Here is a 27,184-nt window from a genome sequence, read left to right as displayed (position 1 = left end):
ATTACCTGCTGTATCTGCAAACTAACTTTTTGTGATTCATGCATTAGGACACCAGATCCCTCTGAATCTTAGAGCTCTGCCATCTCTCACCATTTAGACAATAAGTTTTTTTATTCTTCCTGCCAAAATGAATGATTTCACATTTGCCCGCATTATACTCCATTTGCCAGATCTTTGCCCACTCACTTAACCTATCAATGTCACTTTGTAGCCTCCTTACATCCTCTTCACAATTTACTTTCCCACCTGTCTTTATGTCATCAGCAAATTTAGCAACTATTCCTTCGGTCCCTTCATCCAAGTCATTTATATAAATTATAAAAAGTTGAGGCCTCAGCACTGATCCTTGTGGCACACCACTCGTCACATCCTGCCAACCAGAACAAGACCCATTTGTGCCAACTCTCTGCTCCCTGTTAGCCAGCCAATCTTCTGCCATGCCAGTCTGTTACCCCCTACACCATGAACTTTTATTTTCTGTAATGACCTTTGATGTGGTACTTTATCAAATGTCTTCTGGAAATGTAAGTACAGTACATCCACCGGTTTCCCTTTATCCACAGCACATGAGACTCCTTCAAAGAATGCCAATAATTTGGTTAAACATGATTTCCCTTTTACGAAACCATGTTGACTCTGCCTGATTGCCTTGAATTTTTCTAAGTGCCCTGCTTTAACACCTTTAATAATAGCTTCTAACCTTTTCCCAATTTCAGATGTTAGGTTAACTGGCCTACAGTTTCCTGCTTTGTCTGTCTCTCTTTTTGAATAAATGAGTTATATTTGCTATTTTTCTATCTAATGGAACTTCCCCAAATCTGGGGAATTTTAGAAAATTAAAAACAGTGCATCAACTATCTCACTAGCCACTTCTTTCAAGACCTTAGGGTGAAGTCCATTTGGACCTGCAATTCGCAGCCCCAACAATTTGCTCAGTACTACTTCCCTGGTGATTGTAATTTTCCTGAGTTCCTTACTCCCTTCCATTTCCTGATTTATAGCTATTTCTAGGATATTACCTGTGTCTGTATAGTGAAGACTGAAGCAAAATACCTGATTAATTCATCCGCCATCTCCCTACTTCCCATTATCAGTTGCCCCATACACACACTCTATAGGACCAATGCTAACTTTGTTAATCTTCTCTTACTTAAATATCTATAGAAACTCTTGCTCTCCGTCTTTATATTACTAATACATAAAAATGGCATATTGCTTTGGGCTTTATAGATGGGGCATTGAGTACAAGAGCAATGAGGTTATGATAAATTTGTACAAGATTTGTACTCATCCTTTCATATATGTTTTTGATAAATTTGAGTGGATTGCTTAGGCACAAATTCAGCCCCAAAACCTAAGAGGCAGCTGAGGTGTGGATCATGCAAGAGTACTGCACAAAGCATTGTGCATCCCATTATAGAAAGGGCAATAAAATCATAGAGAGTGCACAACCTAAATTTATCAGGATACTATTAAGAATGAGAAGCGATGGTCCTAAGAGATCTGAGATGCAGGACTGTTTCCACTTTAAGAGAAGATGAAGAGGAAATTTAATCAAGGTTTTTAAAATCATGAAAGACATTGATGGATGAATAAGAAAAGAGTATTTGCTCTGTTTGGGGAACCAGTGATGAGGGAACACCAATTTAAAATTACAAGGAAGTAGAAATTTCCTTATGTAGTAAGTTGTTTGAGCATGGAATGTTTCAGCAGAGCGGAGGCAGAGATCATTACATCCTTAAGGCAAGTGGAGACAACTATTTGACAACCCTGGGTGTGGAAGGCATGATCCACACCTCAGGTGCCTCTTAGGTTTTGGGGCCAAATTTGTGCCTAAGCAATCCACTCAAATTTGTCAAAACCATATATGAAAGGATGACTAACCAGATTCAAGCAAGTGTAGATGTTCTTGACCAGGTGATTTTGCTTCCCTCAGCAGGTGGGCATGGATGTTTTGGATGGACTTAAACAGCTGCATAAGGGTGGCGGTCTGCTGCTTTGGGTATCTGAGGTTTTCTGTTTTTACCCAAAATTTGTAATTGACATTAATCACTTGATCAAGCTTATCCCAGCTGTTCAGGGCAGAGATTGAGACCGCTGTGAATAGAACCATTGAACAGTTGGTACCAAACCTAGAATGATTACCAAGAGTCACCTTCAAGAGAGGAGTACTCTTAGGAACACTTAGGATCAAAATTTTTAATTTTTTTATTTGTTCATAGGATGGCTAGGCTAACATTTATTGCCTATCCCTAATTGCCTTTGTTCAGAGGGCATTTTTATTTATGAGCCACATGTAGGCTAGACCAGGTAAGGACAGCAGGTTTCCTGAAAGGATATTAACCTTCCCTAAAGGGCATTAATGAACCAGATGGGTTTCTACAACAATTGACAATGGTTTCATGGTCATCATTAGACTTTTTTAATTCCAGATTTTTATTGAATTCAAATTTCACCATCTGCCCTGGTGGAATTCAAACCCAGGTCCCAGAGCATTACCCTGGGTCTCTGACCAGTGATAATACCACTATGTCACCGCCTCTTCCTAGAAGTTTGACTGAAGATCAGAATGTTTGGTGGGGAGCCAGAAAGAAAATATCTGCTGTAGCTGTCTCCTTTCTCATCATTGAAAAGTTTTAGTTCAACAAGATACAATGCAAAGTTTCACATGCAGTCTCTCAAAGAATTCTTGACATTAGCATTTTTTTTAACACCTTGCCATTGGCACAGCATTCAGTTATAACTGAGAATTCAGCGTATAAATCTAAGAGAGCACCAGTAAATAAAGCCAGAGAAGAAGAAAAATGTAAAAAGCCAAAATTAAAGGCTCCTTATCTGAATGCATGCAATATTTGTAACAAGGTGGATGAATTAACAGCACAAATAGAAATAATTTGAGTATGATATAAAAGGCATTACAGAGACATGGTTGCAATGTGACCAAGCCTGCTAACTGAATGCTCAAGAGTATTTGAGATAGGGACATAGGAAATTGGAGCGGGGTAGGCCATTCGCCCTGTCAAGCCTGCTCTGCCATTCAAACAGATCATGACTGATAATCTACCTTTATGCCATTTTACCCTACTATCCCCAGATCCCTTAATGTTAATAGTAAACAGAAATCTATCAATTTCTGTTTTGAGCATGCTCAGTGATTGAGGTTCCACAGCCCCGGCAGGTAGAGAATTCCAAAGATTTACCACCCTCGAAATGAAGGATTCCTCTTCATTTCAGTCTTAAATGGTCTGCCCCTTATTCTGAGATAGTGTCCCCTTGTTCTAGACTCACTAGCCAGGGGACATGTCCTATTCATATCTACCTGCTCATGCCCTGTAAGAATTTTGTAGGTTCGATGAGATCACCTCTCATTCTTCAAAACTCTAAAGAATACAGGTCTAATTTCCTCAATCTCTCCTCATAACACAATCACGCCATCCCAGGGATTAGTCTGGAGAGCCTCCGTTGCACTCCCTGTATGACAAGTACATCCTTCCTTAGATGAGGAGACCAAAACTGTACACACTGCTCCAGGTGCGATTTCACCAAGGTTCTATACAACTGCAGCAAGATTTCTTTACTCCTGTACTGAAATCCCCTTGGGATGAAGGCCTACATACCATTTTCCTTCCTAATTGCTTGCTGCACCTGCATGCTAGCTTCTAGACACTCTTGAACAAGGACACTCAGGTCCATTTGGTCACCAACACTTCCCAACATCTCAACATTTAAGAAATACATTGCCTTTCAGCTTTTTCTACCAAAGTGGATAACTTCACCCTTACATTATATTCCATCTGCCATGTTCTTGCCCATTGACCTAGCCTGTCCAAATCCCCTTGAAGCCTCCTTGCATCCTCACGGCTCATTCCCACGTAGTTTTGTGTCATCAGTAAATTTGGAAATATTACATTTGGTCCCCACATCCAAATCATTTATATAGGTTATGAACAGCTGTGACACAAGCACTGATCCTTGAAGTACCCTGCTAGTAACAGCCTGCCATCCTGAGTATCACCCATTTATTTCTACGCTGTTTTCTGCATGTTAACCAGTTCTCAACCCATAGCAATATATTGCCCCAAATCCCATCTGCTCTAATTTTGTTTGCTAACCACCTGTGTGGGTTTTCAAAAGCCTTCTGAAAATCCAAATACACCACATCTGCTGGCTCTTCTTTACCTATGCTGCAAGTAACACCCTCAAAAAAGCTCCCAACAAGTTTGTCGAATATAATTTCATAAATCCATGTTGATTCTGCCAAATCATATAATTATTTTCCAAGTGTCCAGTTGTCACATCCTTTATAATAGATTCTAATATTTTCTCTATGACTGATGCCAAACTAACAGGTCAGAATAATTTTACACTTCCCCACATTATACTGCATCTGACATCTTGTTGCGGACTCATTTAATCTGCTTGTAACTCTTCACAGCTTTTCTGTGTCTTCCCCACAACTTACCTTTCCACCTAATTTGTATCATCAGCAATTTAGATACTTTACTCTCTGTCCTTTCAACTAGGTTACTAATATAGATTGTGAATTGCTGAGGCCCCAACACTGATCCTTGTGTCATTCCACTAGTCACAACCTGTCAATTTGAAAATGCCCTGTTTATGCCCACTCTTTGCTTCCTGTCCATTAAACGATCCCCTATCCATGCTAATATATTGCCCCCAACTTCATGAACGTTTATCTTGCCAGTTAACCTTTTGTGTGGCCCCTTTTTAAGTGTCTTCTATAAACCCAGAAGACATCCTGGTTCCACTTTATCTCCCCTACCAGTTGCATCCTCAAAAAACACTCCAATAAATTTATCATACAGGATTTTGCTTTTGTAAAACCATGTTGACTTGTTCTAATCATACCAAACTTTTCTAAGTGCATTGTTAAGACTTACTTAATAATAGATTCCAGCATTTTCCCAATGACTGATGTTAGGCTAACTGGCCTGTAGTTCCCTGTTTTCTGTATCCCTACTCTCCTGAAAAGCAGTGTTACAACTGCCAACTTCCAATCTGATGCGACTGTTACTGAATCAAAGGAATTTTGGAAAACCATAGCTAGTGCATCTGCTATTTCTGCAGCTATCTCTTTTAGAAACCTAGGGTTGTAGACCATCATGCCCCAGGGATTTGTTGGATTTTAGTCCTTTAAGCTCCTCCAATACTTTTTCTTTGCTTTTATTAATTACCTTAATTCCCATACTCTTTAGCCCCGAAGTCACACTCTATTTTTGGTATGCAACTTGTGTCTTCTACAAATTGGGATGTTAGTTTCAAGACCATTGCACTAAAGAAGAACATGGTGCAATACCTGAAAGCACAAGCACTCCTGATACTTCAGTGGGTAAATGTACCTCCTATCCTGATACCAAGAAATAAAGAGTAGAATTGTTCAATTTTGAACCCCAGTGCTAAATTATCTAATTTTAGCTGAGGTAGATGAAGAAGAGTCATATGAACTTGAAACAATAACCCTCTCTCTCCACAGATGCTGCCAGACCTGCTGAGTTTTTTCAGCATTTTTGTTTTTATTATAGTCAATGGAGCAGTTCAGTTTGTTTCATTGCCCTTGGGCTACAGAGAGGAGAATTCAATAACAAAACCTGTCTCGAGGCATTTCACAGAAATATAATCAGATAAATGAGCATTAAGATTATAAGAGGTAACCAAATCTTTGGAGATGTGTTTTAAGGAAGATAACAGAATCACAATTGTTATGGTGCAGAAGCAGACCATTCAGCCCATCGTGCATGCACCGGCTCATAAATAAGCATCATGACTTCATGCCATTCTCCCATTTTTTCCCCATAACCCTGTGCATTGTTTCTATTCAAATAATTATCTAATGCCCTCTTGAATGCCTCAGTTGAACCTGGCTCTACCACATTTCCGTTCAGTGCATTCCAGTCCTGAACCGCAGAAAGAGGCTTTGTCTTTCACAGAAAGAAGGGGGAAAACTGGATTTTTTGAAATTGTACAGGTGGTTGATCAGTAACTGAAAAGGAAAATCAGGCCAAAATTTTCAGTGAGAATTGGTGTCACAATATTTTGAGTAGTAAATTGATGTTTTTTGGCAACATTGTTACCTTTTTTTTGTATTCACTCTGGGTGCAAGGTCATATCTGACTTTCCACACAATTTTTTTTTGTAGACAGTGTCAAGTAATGTTTTTTTTTGCTGTTGCGCAAAATGGGAGGCCAAATCATCAAGTGAGTTCCAATGAAGAGTCATGTCGGATTCAAAATTTTTACTCTGTTTATTTCTCCACAGATGCTGCCAGACCTGCTGAGTTTTTCTATCACTTCCTGTTTTAATTTCAGATCTCCAGCATCTGCAATATTTTGCTTTTATCAAGTGAATCACCTAGGCTGTTCATACACGCCCTTACAGATTAGTTAAGAGTGAGATATGGAGGAAGAAGACATGCTTGCTGTCCTGTCTGGCATGGAAGCAGCAAATGCAGTAATTGGAATATTTAAAATGAGCTAGAAGGAAGACTGCAAAAAATTAAATGTTTATCTTTTGGTTTACAAAAATTCTTCAGGATTTGAGCCTCAGTGATGAGCAAATCAAATCAAGGTCACTGGCTTGTGTTTTCTTGTAAAGATAGACAGAATTGTAGATTAAAGATAGACAGAATTGTAGAATCAGTTTTCAAAACAATGGTTAAAAATAATTTTGACTTAATTGGTTACAGGAATCAAATAGCATTCTTGCATTTATAAGTGGATAGAATTGTGAAATGTGACTCCTAAAATACAAATAGAAATTTCAGAATTTTGTGGATAGAGAAATGCAATTTGAATTGAGTAACTGAAATTATTTCCCTTGCCCTTGGCTAACATAGATTCTGCTTTGCAAGTTTATTGCATTAATTTATTTTTCAGTTGTGACAAGTAAAACCATTCTGACCTGACTATTTTAATGCAAAAAGAAAAATTGGGCAAAGAGGCACCAGATTATTTAGTGTAACTCTATATAATAAAAAATTCCTTTCCTCTCCGAAAGGGATTGACTTGTTTGTGTTGTGGTTTCATGGGTGCTGGCAGCCCTCCACTATCTTGTTCATGTTGCAGTTTAAGAGCTCGAGTCAATATTACAGTATAAATCAGATGATTGAGGGAGAAAGAAATGAATTTTTCTAATTTTCCACTCATTAGTAGTGATAGGAATTACTGTTACTTTCAGCCACAATATATATATCTTTCTTCAACTTAGGAGAATGGAGAAAGTTTGGAGAAATAGATTTGTGAACTGTATTTATTAGGGAGCAGTGAGTGAGAGGCACACATCGTAGTAAGAGGTTTTTATATTGAGAACTGGATTATTTTCCTTTTTGGGCATCCACTGCCGGAATCAAACATTCCCGCATCAGCTACAGGCTGCTTGGATACAAAAAGGAAACCCTACAATGCTCTAATATCATACTTTAGTCTTCAACCTAACAAAGCTACTACTTCAGTGTGACATTTATCACTTCCCACTTTTGGCACTGATGTAACCAATGCTGCTGAAATAGCACTGTTTTTATTTTAAACCCATTGTTCACCAGGGCTTGAGACTACTCTGTCTCATTTCATATATTAAAATAAAATGGGACTTTCATTTCTTTCCTGGGGAATTTTTTAATATTCTGAAGTGAAAATTGGAAAGTATTGAAATTTACAAAAAAATGTTAGCAGCAATTCTTGCATACTTACTGTTTATATACATGTATTTGAGTTTTATGCCATTGTACAATTACTTTTATATTTATTGGTGTATTATCAAGAGTAGAGAGAAACACAAATACCACATTTAGTTATATCTTCGTTTGATAGCGAGTGACACATGGCATTGAATCTGATACTCTAGTATAGTAATACCTTGAAAACTGACATGATTTGGTAATTATAATTTTCAAGTATAAATTAGTACAGCCTGAAAATCTAAAATTTGAATTAATGGAATCCAGTACAATTATTCACTGTGATTTAAATTTGGTCCTCTAACTGGATTTCAGTCATTTATCACAATAATAAACCATTTTCTCAATTACATGGCTTATTGATTATTTTCTGGACAATTCAGTGCCAATGTTGTGTGCTTAAAGAATTGTCCTTTCTTTATGCAATTTTTGTGTAGTACTTTTTTATTTCTGTGGTTTTATTAATCGGGTTCACCTGACTCGACCTCGCATCCATGATGTATGCAGAAGGAAATGAATGCAAGTATTATAGACGTATACCATGTAAACGGTTGTTTTATTTTTTATTTATTTATGGGATATGGGCCTTGCTGGCTCGGCTAGCCTTTATTGCCCATCCCTTGTTGCCCTTCAGAAGCTGATGGTGAGCTGCCTTCTTGAACTGCTGCAGTCCATGTGGTATAAGTACACTCACAGTGCTGTTAGGGAGGAAGTTCCAGGATTTTGACCCAGCGACAGTGAAGAAGCGGTGATATATTTCCAAGTCAGGATGGTGAGTGGCTTGGCAGGGAGCTTCCAGCTGGTGGTGTTCCCATATCTGCTGCCCTTCTCCTTCTAGATGATAGCAGTCATGGGTTTGGAAGGTGCTGTCTAAGGAGCTTTTTGTGAGTTTCTGTAGTGCATCTTGTAGATGGTACACACTGCTGCTGCTGTTTATTGGTGGTGGAGATAGTGAATGTTTGTGGCTGGGGTGCCAATTAACTGGGCTGCTTTGTTCTGGATGGTGTCAAGCTTCTTGATTGTTGTTGGAACTGCACTCATCCAGGCAAGTCGAGAGTATTCCATCACACTCCTGACTTGTACCATGTATATGGTGGACAGGCTTGGGGAGTCATGAAGTGAATTACTCACCGCTGAATCCTAGCCCCTGACCTGCTCTTGTAGCCACAGTATTTATATAACTAGTCCAGTTCAGTTTCTGGTCAATGATAGCTCCCAGGATGCTGTTAGTTGGGGATTCAGAGATGGTAATATCATTGAATGTCAAGGGGTGATGGTTAGATGGTGATGTTGGAGATGGTCATTGCCTGGCACTTGTGTGGTGTGAATATTTCTTGCCACTTGTCAGCCCAAGCCTGGATATTGTCCAGGTCTTGCTGCATTTGGATATGGGACTGCTCCAGATTGCCATGAAGTTAACTTGGACAAACCATCTTTAGTTTCTGTAATAAAACTTTCCATTATTCAGTGTTTAATTAGAAGCTTTACAGTTGTCTCAAGTTCTGAAAATTCAACTTTGGAAGTTTTTTAATGATTAACATCAGAAATTGCATATTTTAATGTTGGGGGAGGTACTTGTTTATATTTTTATAGGACTTAATTTTGTTTCAAACAAAGTGTAGACGTTTTAACTTACAGGCTGTGCAGTTGAAAGCTTTTTCCTTTTATTTGAAGTTTGTTTTTGGATAGCTAGCTTTTTCTAATTATAATGTTTTTGAACTTCATTTGAACTTTACCTGTTCTAATAATGAATTTGAAGAGTCAGCTGAAGAATATTTTAAAATTCATATTCCTTTCAAATCATGTTATTGAGTTAAATACTTTAGATAATTAGTTTTAACCAAAACAAGCCATAAGCTGTTCATATGTAGAAAGTTCTTGTATTGAAGTTTTAAATTCTAACATTTACTTAACCTTCAGCTGAAATGGGAAGCAGCCTGTCCCTAGTGTAATGCTACACATTATTAAAGGTAAAAGCTATCATTAGTTATAATACTTAATTTTGTAGTGGGTGTGAATGACATATTTCTTGCCTGGAATATTTTTGTTCATTGCATAAAAAAATGAAGCTAAGGTTCCACGAAGAGCAGGAAAACTAGTAAAGAGTGATGCATTTCCCTGAGACTCTGTACTACCGATTGGATCATGATTGATGGCAATCATTTATCTTTGTCAAAAAGAGAAAAAAATTCAGACAATGAAATCACCATGCCATCAAACTTCCTAAAATGATCAAAACAGGTAGTAGGCAAACATTTTCTAGATTCGCTTGACTTGAGAAATTTGAACAAAATTGATAAGAGTTATTTTATTTTAATTAGAATAATTATAAATATGTAATGCTAACTTGTACTGTATACTAGCACTTTCTGTTCATATGTGTTCTATTTAATATTGTTTTGAAAATTATTTTTTAAGATTACGTGCAAAATGCTAAGCTGTTGAATGGGCTAATATGCATTAAGTGATTATTAAAAAATATGATAGTTATTCTGCTGTCTGTCATTTAGTGTTCACAATTATGTAAATGCCAGAACACAAAATGTACAAGGGTACCAGGTTAAGTGAGAAATGGTTAATTTTAATCTATGATGGAGCTGTGAAATGCAGTATTTGACTAAAAGCCTGTAATTTTTAGCCTATAATCTGTTATTATCTAGTATGTCATATATGCCATTCTTAACATATATGAACCGATATTAATTACACTAGAACCAGAAACGACAACTGCACACCCCCATTACAGCCCCGTCAACCCAAAAAATTTCGCCCTACTAATATCTGGAGGCTTGTGACAAAATTTGGAGAGCTGTCCCAGACTAGTCAAGCTGTTCATATGTAGAAAGTTCTCCTATTGAAGTTTTAAATTCTAACATTTACTTAACCTTGACAGAGTTACTTGACAGAGACTACAGACATACTCCCCGAATCACACCTTACACACAATATCCATCACCATCACCATCCCTTGTCCCACCGTCAGGTCAGACCCACCAGAAGTGGCAGCACAATGGTTTACAGTCAGAAGGGAGTTGCCCTGGGAGTCCTCAACATTGACTCCAGGTACCATGAAGTCTCATAACATCAGGTCAAAATGGGCAAGGAAACACCCCTGACCCAGCTGATGAATCAGTATTATTCCATGTTGAACACCAATTGAAAGATGCACTGAGGGTGACAAAGGCACAGAATGTACTCTGGTGTGGAACTTTAATGTCCTTGAGCCAAGAGTGACTGGGTAGTATCACTGGTGATGGAGATGGCTGAGTCCTGATGACATAGCTGCAAGACTGCACCTATGACAGGTGATGAAGAAACCAACAAGAGAGAAAAACCTGCTTGACCTCCTCTTCGCTAATCTACCTGTCACAGATGCATCTGTCCATGATGTTATTGGTAGGAATGACCACCGCACAGCCCTTGTGCAAACAAAGTCCTGTCTTCACATAGGGGATACCCTCCATCATGACTACTGTGCTAAATGGGATAGATTTAGGACAAGATCCAGCAGCTCAAAACTGAGCATCCGTGAGGTGCTTGGGCTACTAGCAGCAACAGAATTGTATTCAACTACAATATGTAACTTCATGGCTGGGAATGTCCTTCACCCTACCATTACCATGAAGCCAAGGGATGAACTCTGGTTCAATGAAGAATGCAGGAGGGCATGTCAGGAGCGGCACCAGGCGTACCTAAAAATGAGGTGTCAATCTGGTGAAGCTACAACACATCACTACTTGCATGCTGAACAGTGGAAGCAACATGCAATAGACAGAGTTAAGCGATCCCGCAACCAACGGATCAGATAAAAGCTCTGCAGTCCTGCCACATCCAGTCATCAATGGTGGTGGGCAATTAAACAACTTTACAAGAGGAGGAGCCTCCACCAATTTCTCCATACTTAATTATGGGGGAACCCAACACATCAGAGAAGACATGCAGAAGGGTATGTTCAACCACCCTAACCTGCCTGCAAGTCACTTCCAGTTTTAGCAGTGGCCGGAGGGAATTAGAGACCAATCCATGCTATGTGGCAAAGCAACAAAACCCAGGTGAGGTGCTGAATCAGTGCCATTCTACCTGCCTGCTGAATCCAGCATGCCTAGTTGGCTATCACACCACCATCACAACCCATCCCCAATTAAACACTGCAACCTCCACGATTTCCTCTATGAGTCCTGTCCCAGGCCTTCAATTTCCCTCTGAGGCCTCTGACTGTCCCCACCTCATACCCACAGGACCCTCCAGGACCAAAAACCTGAACAACCCCATCCCCCCAACTACTGTCCAAAAGTTGGACTGGGAACCGGGCTCTATATGGTCCTGTAGCCTCCCACTGACTGTTCCCTGCCTGTCTGGAAACCATGCTTGTCAATGAGGCTGGCTCCTGGGTGGTAAGCATGGGCAGAATCCCCTGGTCCTGCCAGCGGCAGGAAGCTTGGCAGGTGAGGCCAAAAGTCAGTTTCCCGGTGGCAGGATAAACTTTAGCAATTATGTTCTTGGGATTTTAAAGGCAGGTCCAGCTTCCTGACAAACAATGTAATGAAGCTCTTTTGCATGCATTAGCATGTCATGCACTCTCATTAAAAGGCTTGCCAGAATTAAGCTCCCCTCCAAGTTAAGTTCCATACCAGTACAAAATTAGAATGTTCACTTTTATGACTGCACATAAGTGGCGCGCACCTGCCATGATAGACCCCTCCCATGATTAATGGTGAGTTGATACTGCATTGTCCTCTTTGGGGAACATCTGTTAATGCCAGCCTATGCTTGAGACTGGGTGGTGGCAGTGCAAGTTGCATGGAGGTTGACCAAGGAAGGGTTAGTGGGGAAGGGTGGTGTCGTGGCCGGGCATAGGTGGAAGGGATAGTGCAGACTGTCCATGTACCCTTTTACTATGGTGCCTGGACTTTTGACCCCATGAGGTGAGGTTGGGGACAGCGACTTGCTGCCTGCCCCTGCTGTGAGAATCGGTGAGCTCTTCACAGATGCAGATTTAATGAGCAAGATCATGTGTGGTCAGCCATCCTGTCCCCCAGTGGAAATCACTTCCACTTCCATGGCCGCCACTGAACTTAGATTCCAGAATGGAGATTCTGGTCCATGTCTATGAAATCACATGGATGTGGGGATCTCCAACACCTGGGTTCCCAACACATTGCCTGCATCCCTACTCCCAGTCGGTTAGGTAAGTCTAAACTAAGAAGTATAAATCAGGGAGTATAAAATAGATTTAAACCATGTACAGAAATGGGTATAAAGATTGGGACAGTCAGATGGATGAAGAGAGAAACAAATGAGACAGACAAGTTTTTTTTTTATATCTCCAACACTAATTAATTTCTTCAGGAATGAGGTTCCATATTGTAAAATATAATTTTCAAGACCAAGCATTTCTGTTTGGTCATGAAAGTTACTGTTTGGTAGTAACTATCACTTATCACACTGGTTAAAAATTCGCTTATTTCTGAATACACCAGCAATAACTTCTTATGACATCTTTAGTGGGTTATTAGTGGGCAAGGGCCCCAAGTTAACATCATTGCATGTGTGTTTCAATGCTGAATCTGCTGACGGGGATTGTTAACAACACAACTTAATTTCCATGTAAAATGCACGTGTGAATGCCAGAACTTGCTGTCCAATTTGTTCCATGTTAACAATGAGGACTGTTAGCCTCACCGTTATTGTAATGCAGAATTTGGACCATTAACTTTTCTAGACTATTTAGGTAGTTACATCTTAATGGAATACAGCAAATGCTGTCAAACATTAAGAGCTCAATGGGTCTCTTGATACAAACAGTCAAGTGCTGTGATTTTAGTAGTCAATGGATTTTACTGCAAATACTTATTAAAAACCTTTCTTCATGTGCCATTTTTGAACTTGTTGTCACTGGTGGGATTTAAATATAAATTTATTTGTACGCAGCTATTAGAAGGCAATGTGCTGCTCACTAGTAAGAGATGTGTGCTATATTTGCAGGTGAAGCAGCTTTTGGGGCTCTCTTGTTATTCAAAGCATTAATTGTTTATGTGTATCTGTTTCATAATGCCTGGAAAATAAGCAGTCCATAGGCAGCAAAAAAGTAACCAGAAGTTATTTATGCATTCAAGCTGAAGGTATATGTGCAACCAGTAAATACAATATTGCTTAAAACTTTGAGTGAAATAGAATTCTTCAAATGAAAATGCTTTCTAAACTCTCTGAATCATTAAAATTTCCTTGATTGTATTTAGCGTTTATGTATATTATCTTTTTCAGTATTAATGAAATGATGGTCATAGTTCAGGTTATTGCCAAAGTGAAATTCTAAATTATTAAGAGCATACTATGTTAACTTTGATTAATTTGTATTTACTGAAGCCTTTGCAAAATTAAGCTATATGTAAGGAAGTGAATTCGTAGCAGCTTATGTCTGGGGAGTTTGAGTCTGAGAAAATATTGTCAATTGAGAGGTATTACTGACAATTGCTGAATCACTGAAGGTGAAAAATAGTTTAAGCCTGTCTTAGAAATATTTTCAGTTGTCCATACTTCCTGGCCATTTAATTGTAAATTCCTCGTGTTATGCGAGTTTGATTCATTGGTGATGCCATAGTCATAGTTATAGTTGGTGGTTTTACTCTGGTTTTCTTGCATTTCGAAGTTATAAAGTTAATTGACATTTTCCACATCTTTTGTTACATTTGTTTGTGAAATAATTTCTGTTGATGCTAATTCCAAATTTGTCCAACTGAAATTGAAATGCTTGCTTATATTTTAAAACAGTTCCTTTTATTCTCTGAAGCAGTGAGCAATTAAAGACAAAAAAAAAGTCAGATGAAGGGCTTATAACGGAAATGTTAACTTCTTTACTCTCTGCCCAGATACCGATTGACCTGCTGAGTAGATCCATTATTCTCTGCTTCTGTTTTGAAAATAAATATAACAAACATCTGTCACTAAAGATACATAATCTATAGAATAAGAAAATAACCTCTGTATGAATGCTGTAGTTAAATCTGGAAGTTCTTGTATGTTGGAAATGATACGCTTGAAAATATAGGTTTTCATTTCTTTAAAATGTTTTCCCGTTTTCATCAAAGTTTAGTTTTTTCCTTCACTTCCCCCTGAGAAAGGACTGTTAAAAATAGCTTGTGCCAATATTGCTGTGATTTGGACACTTAACATGAGGTTTTAAGAAAAGGCATTTACCAAGCTTGTTCTTTTGTTTCTTGGAGATATGTATTTCAGCTCAGTTAGTAGCACTTTTACCTCTGAGTCAGAAGATTGTTGGTTCAAACAATACTCTAAAACTTGAGCACATAATTTAGGCTCACATTTTAGCACAGTCTGAAGTATCACACTATTGTAGGTGTTGTCTTTTAGATGAGGCAGATCAGTTGGATGTAAAAGATCCCTTGCTCTAATTGAAGAACAGCAGTGGAGTTTTTCTTCTGGCCAATAAACTGGTCATGTTCTGTTTAAGGATAAATGAGAACAAATACCATGATGTGTTGGCAAATATAACAACAGTGACTGCACATCAGAAGTAATTAATTGACTAAATTGTTGTGGAATACTCTATGGATATGAAAGGTGCTTTATAAAAGCATGTTTCAATTATCATTTTCTTTCCGTTGTTTTCTGTTGCTTTCTGTTTAGAGTTTTTTTTAAGGTCATGTAATCATGTAACTGGGAGGCTGATGTGTGAAAGCAATATTCTATAAAATGACACTTCTATCTATAAATTGTATCTCAGCAATGTCCCAAAGCACTTTATGTATTTTGGAAGGCAGCAATTGTTATGTCGGTAAATGAAAGTGCCATCCTATCTGGAGTAAAACCCACAAATTATGTAAACATCCAGTTTTCTTAGTTATCTTAATTTAGTGTTGGTGGTTGAAGGAGGAACTCTTTTGCTTTTTTTAGCCATAGGTGGACAGTTCAACATCTCATCCTGAAGACGGCTCAAATCTTTAGTGGAGCTTGAGTATGTCAAGCTGAGCCAAACTGAGATTTTAATAGGCAAATTTTTTAAGTTCATTTCTGAAAATGCTTCATTTTATTATCAAATGGATTTTAAATGCGTTTTGCTGAAGCTTATTTATACTAAAGTTTGAGATTCAAAAAATGGGAAGTAATGAATTTTAAACATTTTGAAAAGTAATTTGTGTAAAAATCAGGATCGATAAGTGTAAATAATTATTTGTGTAAATACTTGTTTGACAGCAGCTTGTCTTATTTATTTGAATTGTTTAGAGTTGGAGACTTTCTACGTATACATATGTTAACTGGTGTAGATGCTGCATGTACACATGATACTGTTATGTTGACTGGGACATGCACTCATGCTCAAGTAGATGACTCATCATAAAACAGTTGGACATAGATCAAAAAGTTGTACTTAAAGTGCATGGTTTTAAGTTTTTTGAATAATAATTTAATGCTTATGTGTTTAGGGTAGTATTCCTGCAAGATTTTAAAATTCCAGTATGTCCAAACCAGCACTGGTTTCTGGGAGATACTGCTGTGCAGCATATTGAATCAGGAGTTGATATCTAGTTAATGACTGCTATCAATCAGAAGTAAATTACATACATTTATAAAGCCAAGACGTGCACAAAAGGCTCAGACGCTGAACATAATATACCTCATTTCATCATTAACTTTCAAGAGGCTAGTATTTATGACGATGTTTTTTTTGTGATGAAATAAACACTAGCAATTTGAGGTCTGTTTTGGTGGAGCACCATGAAATTTGTAGCTATTCAGCAATTATAAGGATCATATTGTGAAGAGGCAAATGGACAACATGAGCTTTCTGTCAAGATTACTCTTGAGTGGGGCATCTTGTTGTGGGAGAACTAATTACACAAATAGTGTATAAGTGAACACTGCAGATTTCTTTTGTGATTTTAATTGTTGTTATCTTGAAGAATGGCATCACATAATTCTGTCAAAAACTGTCAAGGATGGATGAGAAATTAATAATTTATTGGCTTAAAAATATATTTAGCACACAAAGTAACAGAACGATTGATAGCTAGAGAGGTTAACACATTTTACAGGCTTTCATTAGCTTTTCACTATCATATGTTGTTTGTGGCAGTGTGTGAAATAAGCTTTGTAAGAAACCTAGGTCTTGAGAACTAATTACTTCTGCCGATTGCCACACTGATGAATAGACCTTCATTGTATCTTTCCCCAGAAGACTGGGTGCAGTCTATGATTCACGCCTGGATCTCAGTAGATATTTGATAATAATTTTAATAGATGAATGTTGGAAGCCAGGATGATGAAGTGCCTGTTCGAGCACTGCAGCTATCGCAGCCAAACACATAGCAGTCTGTCGTATGTGACTAAAATCCAGTAATGGACCTTGAGTTCACATTTTTTAGGGGGAGAGATTTTAAATAAAAAAAAATAGTATTTCAAATTGCAATCGATTTTTGGTGCACTAACTGTTATTTTCTGAACTTCAATATTGTGTACATTGCATAAATAAAAAGAGGTTCGAGGGTGCACACATATTTGATAAAAACTTAACACATTTTCTTGTAGCTGATGATTATGTGTAGGAGATTTTACTATGGTTTTAAGCCCATATTAGTGAATTAGCAACAACATGTGATTTAATGGTATAATTACATTGATGAAGCTGTAGACATAAATTCACTTACTGCTGGGAAATGCAGAATACTGACATACAGAATTATCCACTTCTTACTGAATACTTGTGCTTGTTTAAATTGTATTTCCTAAGTGAATTGTTTTACACCAGAGGTACCTCTAGTAGTATATTAGAAATAATCCTTCTCCTCCTGTTGTATATCTGTGTATCCTGCTACAAATAACGTCTAAAGCGTGGTGGTTGAAATACTGCTTTAATACTGCTGTTCTTTCATCCGTAATGCAACGTGTCTGCTTTCTCTATATAGAAATGGTGGTGTTGCTTATAAAATTCCAGTAAGTTAGAATGAAAAAAGAATCTATGTTGTATTGAGACTGAGAAATGTTGCCCTCCACTAAATAAAAAGATTTATCTTATAAGTAACAAATCTTCCTATGTTGTTGTTGCAAGTAAAAAAAAAAGCTTTAAATGGAAGAGGAAATTCTTCAGGCTGTGTAGTGGAGCATTCTTTCAATTTGACGTGAAGAGATAAAAAGATTAGTGTTACCTTTTTATTGTATTTTGCAGAATAAAATTAGGTGTGCTTGACATTTTGCCTCCTAAAATATAATATGAGAGAAAAAAATCAAATGTCATATGTTTTAAATATATTACGTTGTCTTTATGTAGGAATGGGTCTTAAAAATATCAGTAAAAGAAAGGAAATTCATTTTCTTGTATTACTCTATGCCTCAGGGGCTAAATGTAATGAATATTTTAAGAGATTATTTTAATTAAATTTCTGCACGTCTAAATAGAGTAATATTTTATTATCTCTCATGTACGCGCGTTACAGTACTGTTCATTAAAGTTAACACTTTCTGGACTGAGAATGCAAGGTATGATTTACTGACCTTGTGTGAAAACACACAAATTGGGAAGAAAAATGATGAAGGGGTAGACTTTGATTAATATAGGTAATGCTATACCATATTTATAATGGCCTTTTCCCTATTCTGGTTTATAAACGCCGTCACAGCTAAAGGTGTCCTGCTGAGGCTGAAATGAGGCTGAAATCAGAGCACATGCCACTAGAGTGTGGGGAAACTGATCACACTGTCAGCAATTCATTTCAAAATGATGTATTTAGTGCTCGTTTCACCTTCCAATAAGAAAAGGGAAAGGGGTTTCTTAGTCTGGAAGGTGATATTGTTATTTTCAAGGACAAACCTAACTTAAAGATTGCAGACTGCAAAAATGACCAACCAAACAAGGAGATCTTTATTCAGCACTTATGTGCTACCATGCTGTTTGATAATTGCTAACATATGTGCTGCCTCTATTTCATTGCAGTCGTCCTCGTGAGTTCTGGCGCCTTGACTACTGGGAAGATGACTTGCGGCGCCGCCGCCGATTCGTTCGCAACTCATTTGGATCAACACATCCTGAAGCAGCACTTAAAGCAGCAACTGAACACGGTTAGTTTCGTTGAGAATTGGTCTCTGCTTATTGGCAGTAGATACGCAAAAAATAAGATTAGAGTTACATTTGTAAGACCACTTAAGCTGTGCCACAACACATGCTTGTATGTCAAATGACCTATTTTGAAGTATAAACACTTGCTGAATAGTCCCACATCATCTCACCAAAGACAAAGGTGTCTGAATTTACTTTTGGTTTGTGGTGTCATTGTTTGTATTGCACAACAAATTAGCTGAAACAAAAAAGGTGTGATTCAGTGTGGTATTTTATTAATCCCATCTTTTTACATGTTTAGATGCATTTTTTAAAAAAGTTTGTTCCCCTTTCAATGTAGACTCACCTCTATTTTTAAAAAAACTCCAGATACAATTTAATGAAACAGAGACCAAAATCATACGCTTGAATGCTTAGTGCTTCATTTCAGGAAAAATAAATCTGTATTTGAATGAAGAAATTGAAATAATAAACTAATAACTTGATGACAGAATAGAGAAGTAAATTATCATAAAATGGAGTGAGGCCAAAGATTTTCATATTTGGTGAACAAATTCTGCAAAGAAAAGAAAATCAAATAAGTTTTGTGAAAAAGGGACACAAGTACAGAATGTCTTTCTGGTTTTTAAATTAACTAATGCTATTCTTTCAGTTGTTTGGGAAACTAAATTTATTTTCTTTAGTTTGCTCTCTTTCCCCTAATGTCTGGTTGTCCCCAAAAGCCCTTTCCTAAATCACAGTCTGTATTCTAACGATCATTGGACTGGAGCTATAATTTAATGAGCTATAACATTGATTGCTCCCCCTATAGAAACAGATTTATTTAACCTGATCGTGCACTTGGTCATTTTTAACTGCAACGAAAACTAATTAACAAGCATTGATTACCTTGTATAAGTAACTGAATGAAAACTGCAAAATATTAGTGCAGAATACTTAACTGATAGTAAAGCTATGCTGCTTTTTCTTGAAGGTGTCATGTCTGGAAATAACTTCAGTTATTACCAGTAAACAATTGTAAAAGGAAGATCTTTTGAAGTTCAGTCACCGTTATATAGTATGATGTACCACTGATTTTGAAGCATTCTAAAATCAGATTTAATTTCATAAAGATGTCCACATTGGATTGGAATTAAGCAATTTTTGTTTTACTGGCATACTTTCAGGAAATTGATTATTGCAGTGGTTTCCAATTTCAAGTTATAGAAGTATTTCTTACGAAGGAAATAGAATGGCACAATCAGTTGTATTTTGGTTTCTGTCTAGTAGTTTAACCTATTGCACCCTGCCTTAAAGAGGTATTTCTGGAAGAAAATGTTCACAATATGTCACAAGGTAGCACTGCAGTCGTGACATCTGTACTCAAGATGAATGGCCAGGCTGACACTAGTCAATAAGAATGTGATCTAAAAGCAATAACTGTACCAAATCCAGAGATCCTTAGAGACTAGAACAGGACCAGATAGGTGAAGTGCACAGCTGGGCTGCCTCTGCCAAAAGGCTTTTGATGTAATCCACTGCTCTTATTAGCAGCATACATTTAAATAGATAAAATATATCTTTTCCCTATTATTTCACATAATTGTCCTTCTAGATGTGGACAGCAGCAGTATTGACTAATATGTTCACATAAGCTACTGAGCTGTTGCTCCTGATGGTCTCTTCAAAAACCCACATCAACTTGTTACCTTTCTGTCTGCTTTCAGATGCACCTTAAATGCTCAATGCTTCAATAGTGCTTTTGTTTTATTCCCGCCACTTCCTTCACTTCCTCTTTGGTGTGTAGGGTGTGAGATGTGCTACTTGAATGTAAGTTAAGAACTATGTTATAAACGAGTACATAATGTTATTTGCAATTAATATTCCCTTCTTTGACTTAGCATCCATTTGGATTATACCTTTGTGAAGTGTCATGATACGTAGTTTGATATCAAAGGTGCTATGTAAGTGTGAATTGTTGTTATTAAGAGGCTACAGCAGGATCTTATATCTTACAAGCTAAAACGCTAGTCCAGATTTTAGTCCACAAAAAAAATTATTTTGAATAGCTTTTACTTTTACTGGTGTCAATTTAATTTAAAACCTTAAGTGGAAGCCTTGTACCTGTCGCAATATCATACAACACAGTCATTATTGTCATGGCCCAGAGAGTGGAGAATATACAATGATCAGTTGAGACCCAACAAGTCGATGTGTCTAGTGTATGGATGAAGAGAGTTAGCATGCTTTCCACTTTTGTATGCTAGTTTGCTTCCCATTTTCAGCCCATATTGCTAGCTAGCAGCAATACGAAAAAGAGAGTCAAGTGTGTAAGTCTCACCCCTGTTAGTACACAGCCTCTCTTGGTAAGTCCTCAACTGAGTCTTCTCATGGTGACAGGCGGAAAGCCTCAGAGGAGGTTTAGTCCCCAGACAAGTAGTGTGCAGACCCACTGGCATGCTGACATGCCCTGGCACTCATGAACCAAACTCCCAGCTCTGGCCAAAGAGCTCCACTGCCTTGTGGATACCTTGGGAAAGTTGAAAGTTAAGGGTGTAAACCCTGACAAAAAACCTGGAGTGGAGCCCAAAGGTGGACTGATGCCAAAATAAGTAAATCCTTCTGGAAACATCTGCACCAAGCCAAACATAGTCCAAAGGAATGCAAAGCATTCAGCTGAGGAGATTGAGAGGGTGACCCTGATGTTTGGATAACCCAGGGTCTCCATAAACTTGCCCAGGTTTGTGCCGTGGAGAGGACACTCCAATTTCACTGCAAAGTGTTAACACAACATGGGCACGGTAGTTACGAGTGATAAGCCCGACTCGATTGGCATAGGGTATAGGTGCTGTGGGCTACCTCCAATGGGAGGGACTCAGCAACCTCCCAGCTCAAGCCAGGCAGTCTCAGACAAGTAAGATGCTGACCTACCATGGTCCATTTGCATCAGTGGGTTCTTGGAGCTTAGAGTTTCTGCTCAACAAGTGGATGGAATCTATTGCACCAGGTAAACAACCTAAACAAGAAGAAAGAAGTGCCTTGTGGATATCTTGGGAAAATTGAAAGTTAAGAGTGTAAACCCTGACAAAAATTTATGGACTACCATTTTACCTTGTAAGATATAAGATCCTGCTGTAGCCTCTTAATAACAACAATTCACACTTACATAGCACCTTTAATATCAAAATACATATTGTGACACTTCACAAAAGTATAATCCAAATGGATGCCAAGTCAAAGAAGGGAATATTAATTGCGATATTTGATTGACAAGCTGGAATGTCAGGACCTTATGCAGAGGACTGACAGGCAACTTAAAGCTGGTCGATAATGCGCACAAAACAACTGTGATCAACCTGGAACTTGATAAGCTGATCATCAGCATAATATCCCTAAAAGAGAACGAGCTCGCTGAGAGTGGTTCACTGAAAGAACCTGGCAGAGAAAGAGTTTAGAGGAAGGTGTGCGCTTCCCTGCATGGAACTCACTATTCTCAGTGATGGAACACCCCATAAATGGGTCATAACGTGTTCCCTCTATCCACGTCTCAACTACAACAAGGAGAGTTAACCTCATGAGTATCTTAACTGCAACACTGCTCCACTGGAAAACCAGTTCTGTGAGGAGCTTGACATTGCTATCTGCAGAATCCCTTAGTCAGAACATCTTTACCTACTGGAGGATTTCAAAGCAAGTGTGGACACAGACCATAAGGCATGGCCCTCCTGCCTCGGACTTAATGGCCTGGGAAAGATAAAGAAGACAGACACTACTATGCTTTGGTGCTACCATGAGCTTTATGTAACTAACATCGTCTTTCAGAACAAACCATGCCACAAGGTGTCCTGGAGACCTCCAAGATCAGGGCATTGGCACCAGCTGGATCTGATTAGCACCAGACATGACTCTCTGAATAGTATTTTTAATACACATGGCTACCACAGCACTAACTGAAACAAATCATTCCATGGTGTGTACTAGGGTGAGGATGCAGCCCTTGAAGCTTTTTTGATTCAAAGCAGAAATGCCATCCTCGTATCAACGGTGGTCTACCTAGATAAAAAAAGCAACATTTCTGCGACTCAGTTGAACAGGTGCTCTCTGGCATTCTTCCACAAAGTGCAGAAGTAAAATGGAACATAGTTTGAAACACCCCATCGACAACACCGTACTCTCAACATATGGGAAGCAAGAGCGGAAAAATGCTGACTACGACGAGGCTAACATCACTGTGATGGAATCTGTCATTGAAGCCAAGTTGGCCGCTCTCATTGATTACAAGAGACCCAAGTGAGAAAACTGAATGCACAAAGAGCTGCTCCAAGTAAGGTCCAACTGGTTATAACTCTGCCAGTATATCCACATATCCTTTACACAGGCAATGTCAGGGGCATATGTGAAGGGATCAAGAAGGTTCATCGGCAATGAAAATGGCTTCATTGAAAACAAAGGCAGAGGAGGTCATCACCAACTGCAATAAACAGTTGGAGAGATGAGTGGAACGCTACTTTGAATTTTACTCCAGGGAAAACCCAGTCACAGAGGAAGCTTTAGACACCATAGAAAGCATGCCTGTCATGCAGAGCTGTGTAGCTGTGTATTGAACCCATAGAAGAGGAGCTCAGCATAGCTAATGATTCGCTTGCTATGGGCAAAGCTCCAGGTGCTGATGCTGTACTGCCTGAACTCATCAAGCATGGAAAACCAGCACTCCATCTGCATGACCTTCTCTGTCTCTGCTAGAGGTTGGGGGCAGTGCCCTAGGATATGAGTACAAGAACAAAGGTAACCGCAACGATTGCAACAACTGTCGAGGCATCTCCCTGTTGAGCATCGTGGAAAAAGTATTTGCTCGTGTTGCCTTTGTCAAACTGCAGATCTTGGCTGAATGCACCTATCCTGAACCTCTGTGGTGTCAGAACTGGAGGATCTATAATTGATATAAACTTCTCAGTCCATCAGCTGCAAGAGAAAAGCTGGGAGTAAAGGAGACCACTATACATTGCCTTAATTTGATCATGTGAACAAAGGTGGTCTATTTAAGCTGCACGATGGGTAAGGTCAGCTATGATGAGACAACATCGGAAGCCTTTGAGATCAGCAATGGGGTCAAACAGGGTTGTGTTCTGGTGCTGACAGTCCTTGGCATTTTCTTCCCTTTGCTGCTGTCAAATGTTTTCAGGTCATCTACAGAGAGTGTTTATTTGCATACCAAAGCTGATAGAAATCTTTTTAACCTTGTTCGGCTGAGATCCAAGGCAAAGATGTACCAAGCCTCATTTGGGAAGACAAATGTTAGGTCCAAGATATTGCCATATCGCCACCTATCAGCATTGACAATATGACACTGGAGGTTGTTGTTAGCTTCACACTTAGGCTCTACAATCATCAGCAATTTTCACTTGATGCTGATGCATTGCAAAAGCCTCAGCTGTTATGTCCAAGCTGAGTAAGAGTGTTTGGAACAAAGCAACCTGACTGAGCACACTGAACGAACCGTGAGTCTACCAAGCCTGCGTCCTCAGTGCACTCCTCTATGGTTGTGAGACCTGGGCAATGTACGCTAGGCAGGAGATAAGGCTGAGCAGTTTCCACCTATGTTGTCTGAGATATCCTTGACATCTCTTGGCAGGACCAGGTCACCAACTCCAAGATCCTGCTAATCCCATCATCATACGCTCATTGCTAAGCCAATGATGCCTGCACTGACTCCGCCACATTCGGCGGATGGATGATGGCCATATACCTAAAGACTGTCTGTTTGGTGAATTGGCCACTGGCTTACAACCTTCTGGGTGTCTGTACGTCCTCTACAAGGACAGCTGCAAGCGAGATATGAAGATGGCAGATACTGACACTGACAACTGGGAGACAATCGCTGATGGCAGTGATTCCTGGACTGAATGTTTGGAAGGACGTCGGAAGGGGCAAGCAGAAACAAAAGCTCAGCTGCAAGAGAAGAGGGGCCAAGAGAAACAGAGGCCAGAAAATCGTGCACCTTCTCAGCTCACTGTCTTCCTCTTCAGTAATTGTGGCAGACACTGCCATGCCGGAGTGAGGCTCCTGAGCTCCACCAGGTGATGATGTTGATCAATGTTGATCAGCAACGCACAAACCATTGTCTCAGGAGATGGAAGGCTGCCACATTCGAGTTGAGATCCATGTGCCCACATTGGTTTCCTATCTGCTTAATGCTTAGATATAGCATGTAAATAAAGCTGCAGGAATGAAAAATGTAATATCTTCTGATTTATGTGTTGCAATAAGGGGAAGCATAATATGTTGCTTAGATAAGACAAGCTTCAATAAGTTATTTTTAAAATAGAATGAACAGAAGAAACCACTAATGGCAGCTACCAGTGATTGGGTAGAATTGGCTAGCAGATCCAAGAAGCATTAATTACGAACTTATCCTTTTAACTGCCTTAATTGTTGGTATAATAGTTGTCTAACAGATATTTGCGAAAACTATGACAAAAACTTGCATTCATGCAGTGTCTATAATGTAACAAAGCATCCCAAGGTGCTTTGCAAGCTTTATAAAACATTTGACACTGATCCACATAAAGAGACATGAGGCTAATAAAACTTGGTCATAGAGGTTTAGGGAGGGAATTCCAGAGCTTTGGCAGGTGGAAGAATGGCTGCCAGTAGTGGAGCAACTAAAATCACGTGGCACACAATCCATTGTAGTAGCTGGTGTACAGCGTAAAAGGATTTCTTGCATGATCCACGGGTTGTACTATCATTTACTTAGATATTGGACAGGAAAACTATGCATTCTGATTGTAGGGGGTGCAGGATCTATTTATGAGAATGGCATGTGATACTCAACCATAGGGAAGCTAAAGTGCAGTTATCCCAAAACATGAAGGGAGATCAAGGCTTATGGCTGACAAGAAGTTGAAAGAATAAAGACATTGTGAAGAAAATTGGATGTTAAGTATAATTAACATTGTTGTGTAGTCAAAAGTGATGGAGTCTATCTTAGAGTTTGAGTGAATGCATAAGAGGGAGCATAACTAAGTGCATAAGCTAGAAAATAAAGATTAGGAATATGAACCAAACAGCAATTGCGTGAGTGAGGCAATATCATATCTTGCTTCCCAATTAGAGTTTTTTTTAACAAACTAATTGAATTTTGAAATCCTTTCATGTGAATACAAAGGCTTTGAATACCAACACCGGTGTTCTGACAACAGATGTAAACAAGCTAACTAACCAGAGTTGCACATACTTACTTTTCTCATTTGAGTGTTTTTAAACAAATTGATTAAATTTTGATAGCTTCTTATGTAAACACAATCCTCTTTTGTTAATAGTTAGAAAATGTAAACATTTCAATTAAATTTCCCTCTGTATATCATATACCAATTTTCCCCTATGCCCATTGCCTAATTCCCAATATTGCCCCCTTCTCACCTCTACACTGCTAACTCACTAACTGAATTGTCCACCACTCCCAATGAATAGTAATTACTCCCTGTAATAATTATTCCCAAATGTTCACATGACCTACATGCCCAAATTCTCATCTCCCTACACTTCCCATCTCATACTACCTGACTTCTCTAAATAATCACTGCACCCAACACACACAACCTATCCTTGACTATTCACTGCCCCATAATTACCTATTCTTTTATCTCAAATAATCATTATTTTCCCCAAACTGTGGATTCTTCAGCCCCCACATGTTCCCATACTCTCCAAATTCATTACAAATCTAGCATCCATCCTCCAAACAGTTTGTCTGCTGATTTACTGAGAGTAATGCTATAGAAGATCCATTTCCATATAAAAGTTTATTCTGACTTCCTGTGAGCAATATTATGGAAGACCAAATATCATAAATCATTGTGTGTACAGATATCACAGACTGTCCAGTGCAAATACCTGGATGGCAGATTTCAAAAAAAGTATACAGAAAAAAAGGCATTCATTTGCAATGTACAAACTACTGGAGCTGCAATGACTGCATGCTCTTAATACACTTTCCCACAAACCAAATCAGGGTTCTGATCCTCCTGCCCTTTCAAGATAGCACATTGACTTACTCAGTCCATACAGTTCACCTGCATCCTAAAATTGATGAGCAAATTCCAATCTGTAAGTTTCCTTTTCATAAAGCTATAATTAAATTCTGAACTGAGCAGAATATTATATTGTGCAGAGCATGTCATTTCAATCCTTATTTTAAAAAAAAAGTGTCATCAAACTCACCATGAGAAATAAAACAGGTAACCTAACGCATGATAGATTATCCCCTGTGATATTATTGAATGTTAAAAGTTTTTTTTTAAGTTTTGTTCTGCAGTTTCTTTCTGCTCATCATCTTCATGTCTGTCTTTGAATTTTATCTTTTTCTTTAGCCCTTTATTGTTTAGAAAAATAAGCAAGCATTCCCTTTTTTGACAAATCCATCTAGATATGTTGCAAAC

At 38.5% G+C, this 27,184-nt stretch overlaps 1 protein-coding gene across 2 annotated transcripts in view; it reads left to right on the top strand.

Annotated features, from left to right (window-relative positions):
* The window catches only part of lrba (LPS responsive beige-like anchor protein), a 917,803-nt gene that overhangs the window by 486,241 nt on the left and 404,378 nt on the right, over positions 1–27,184 (top strand). For both annotated transcript variants that reach the window (XM_041200623.1, XM_041200530.1), the window contains exon 37: positions 18,642–18,766. In XM_041200623.1, coding sequence (XP_041056557.1) covers positions 18,642–18,766 — 125 coding nt within the window. The remainder of the gene's footprint in view (positions 1–18,641; positions 18,767–27,184) is intronic.

This window comes from Carcharodon carcharias, chromosome 1 (assembly GCF_017639515.1).
Source record: "Carcharodon carcharias isolate sCarCar2 chromosome 1, sCarCar2.pri, whole genome shotgun sequence".
In the NCBI taxonomy this organism is placed as follows: Eukaryota; Metazoa; Chordata; class Chondrichthyes; order Lamniformes; family Lamnidae; genus Carcharodon; species Carcharodon carcharias.
This window is presented reverse-complemented; position numbering and strand designations above follow the sequence as displayed.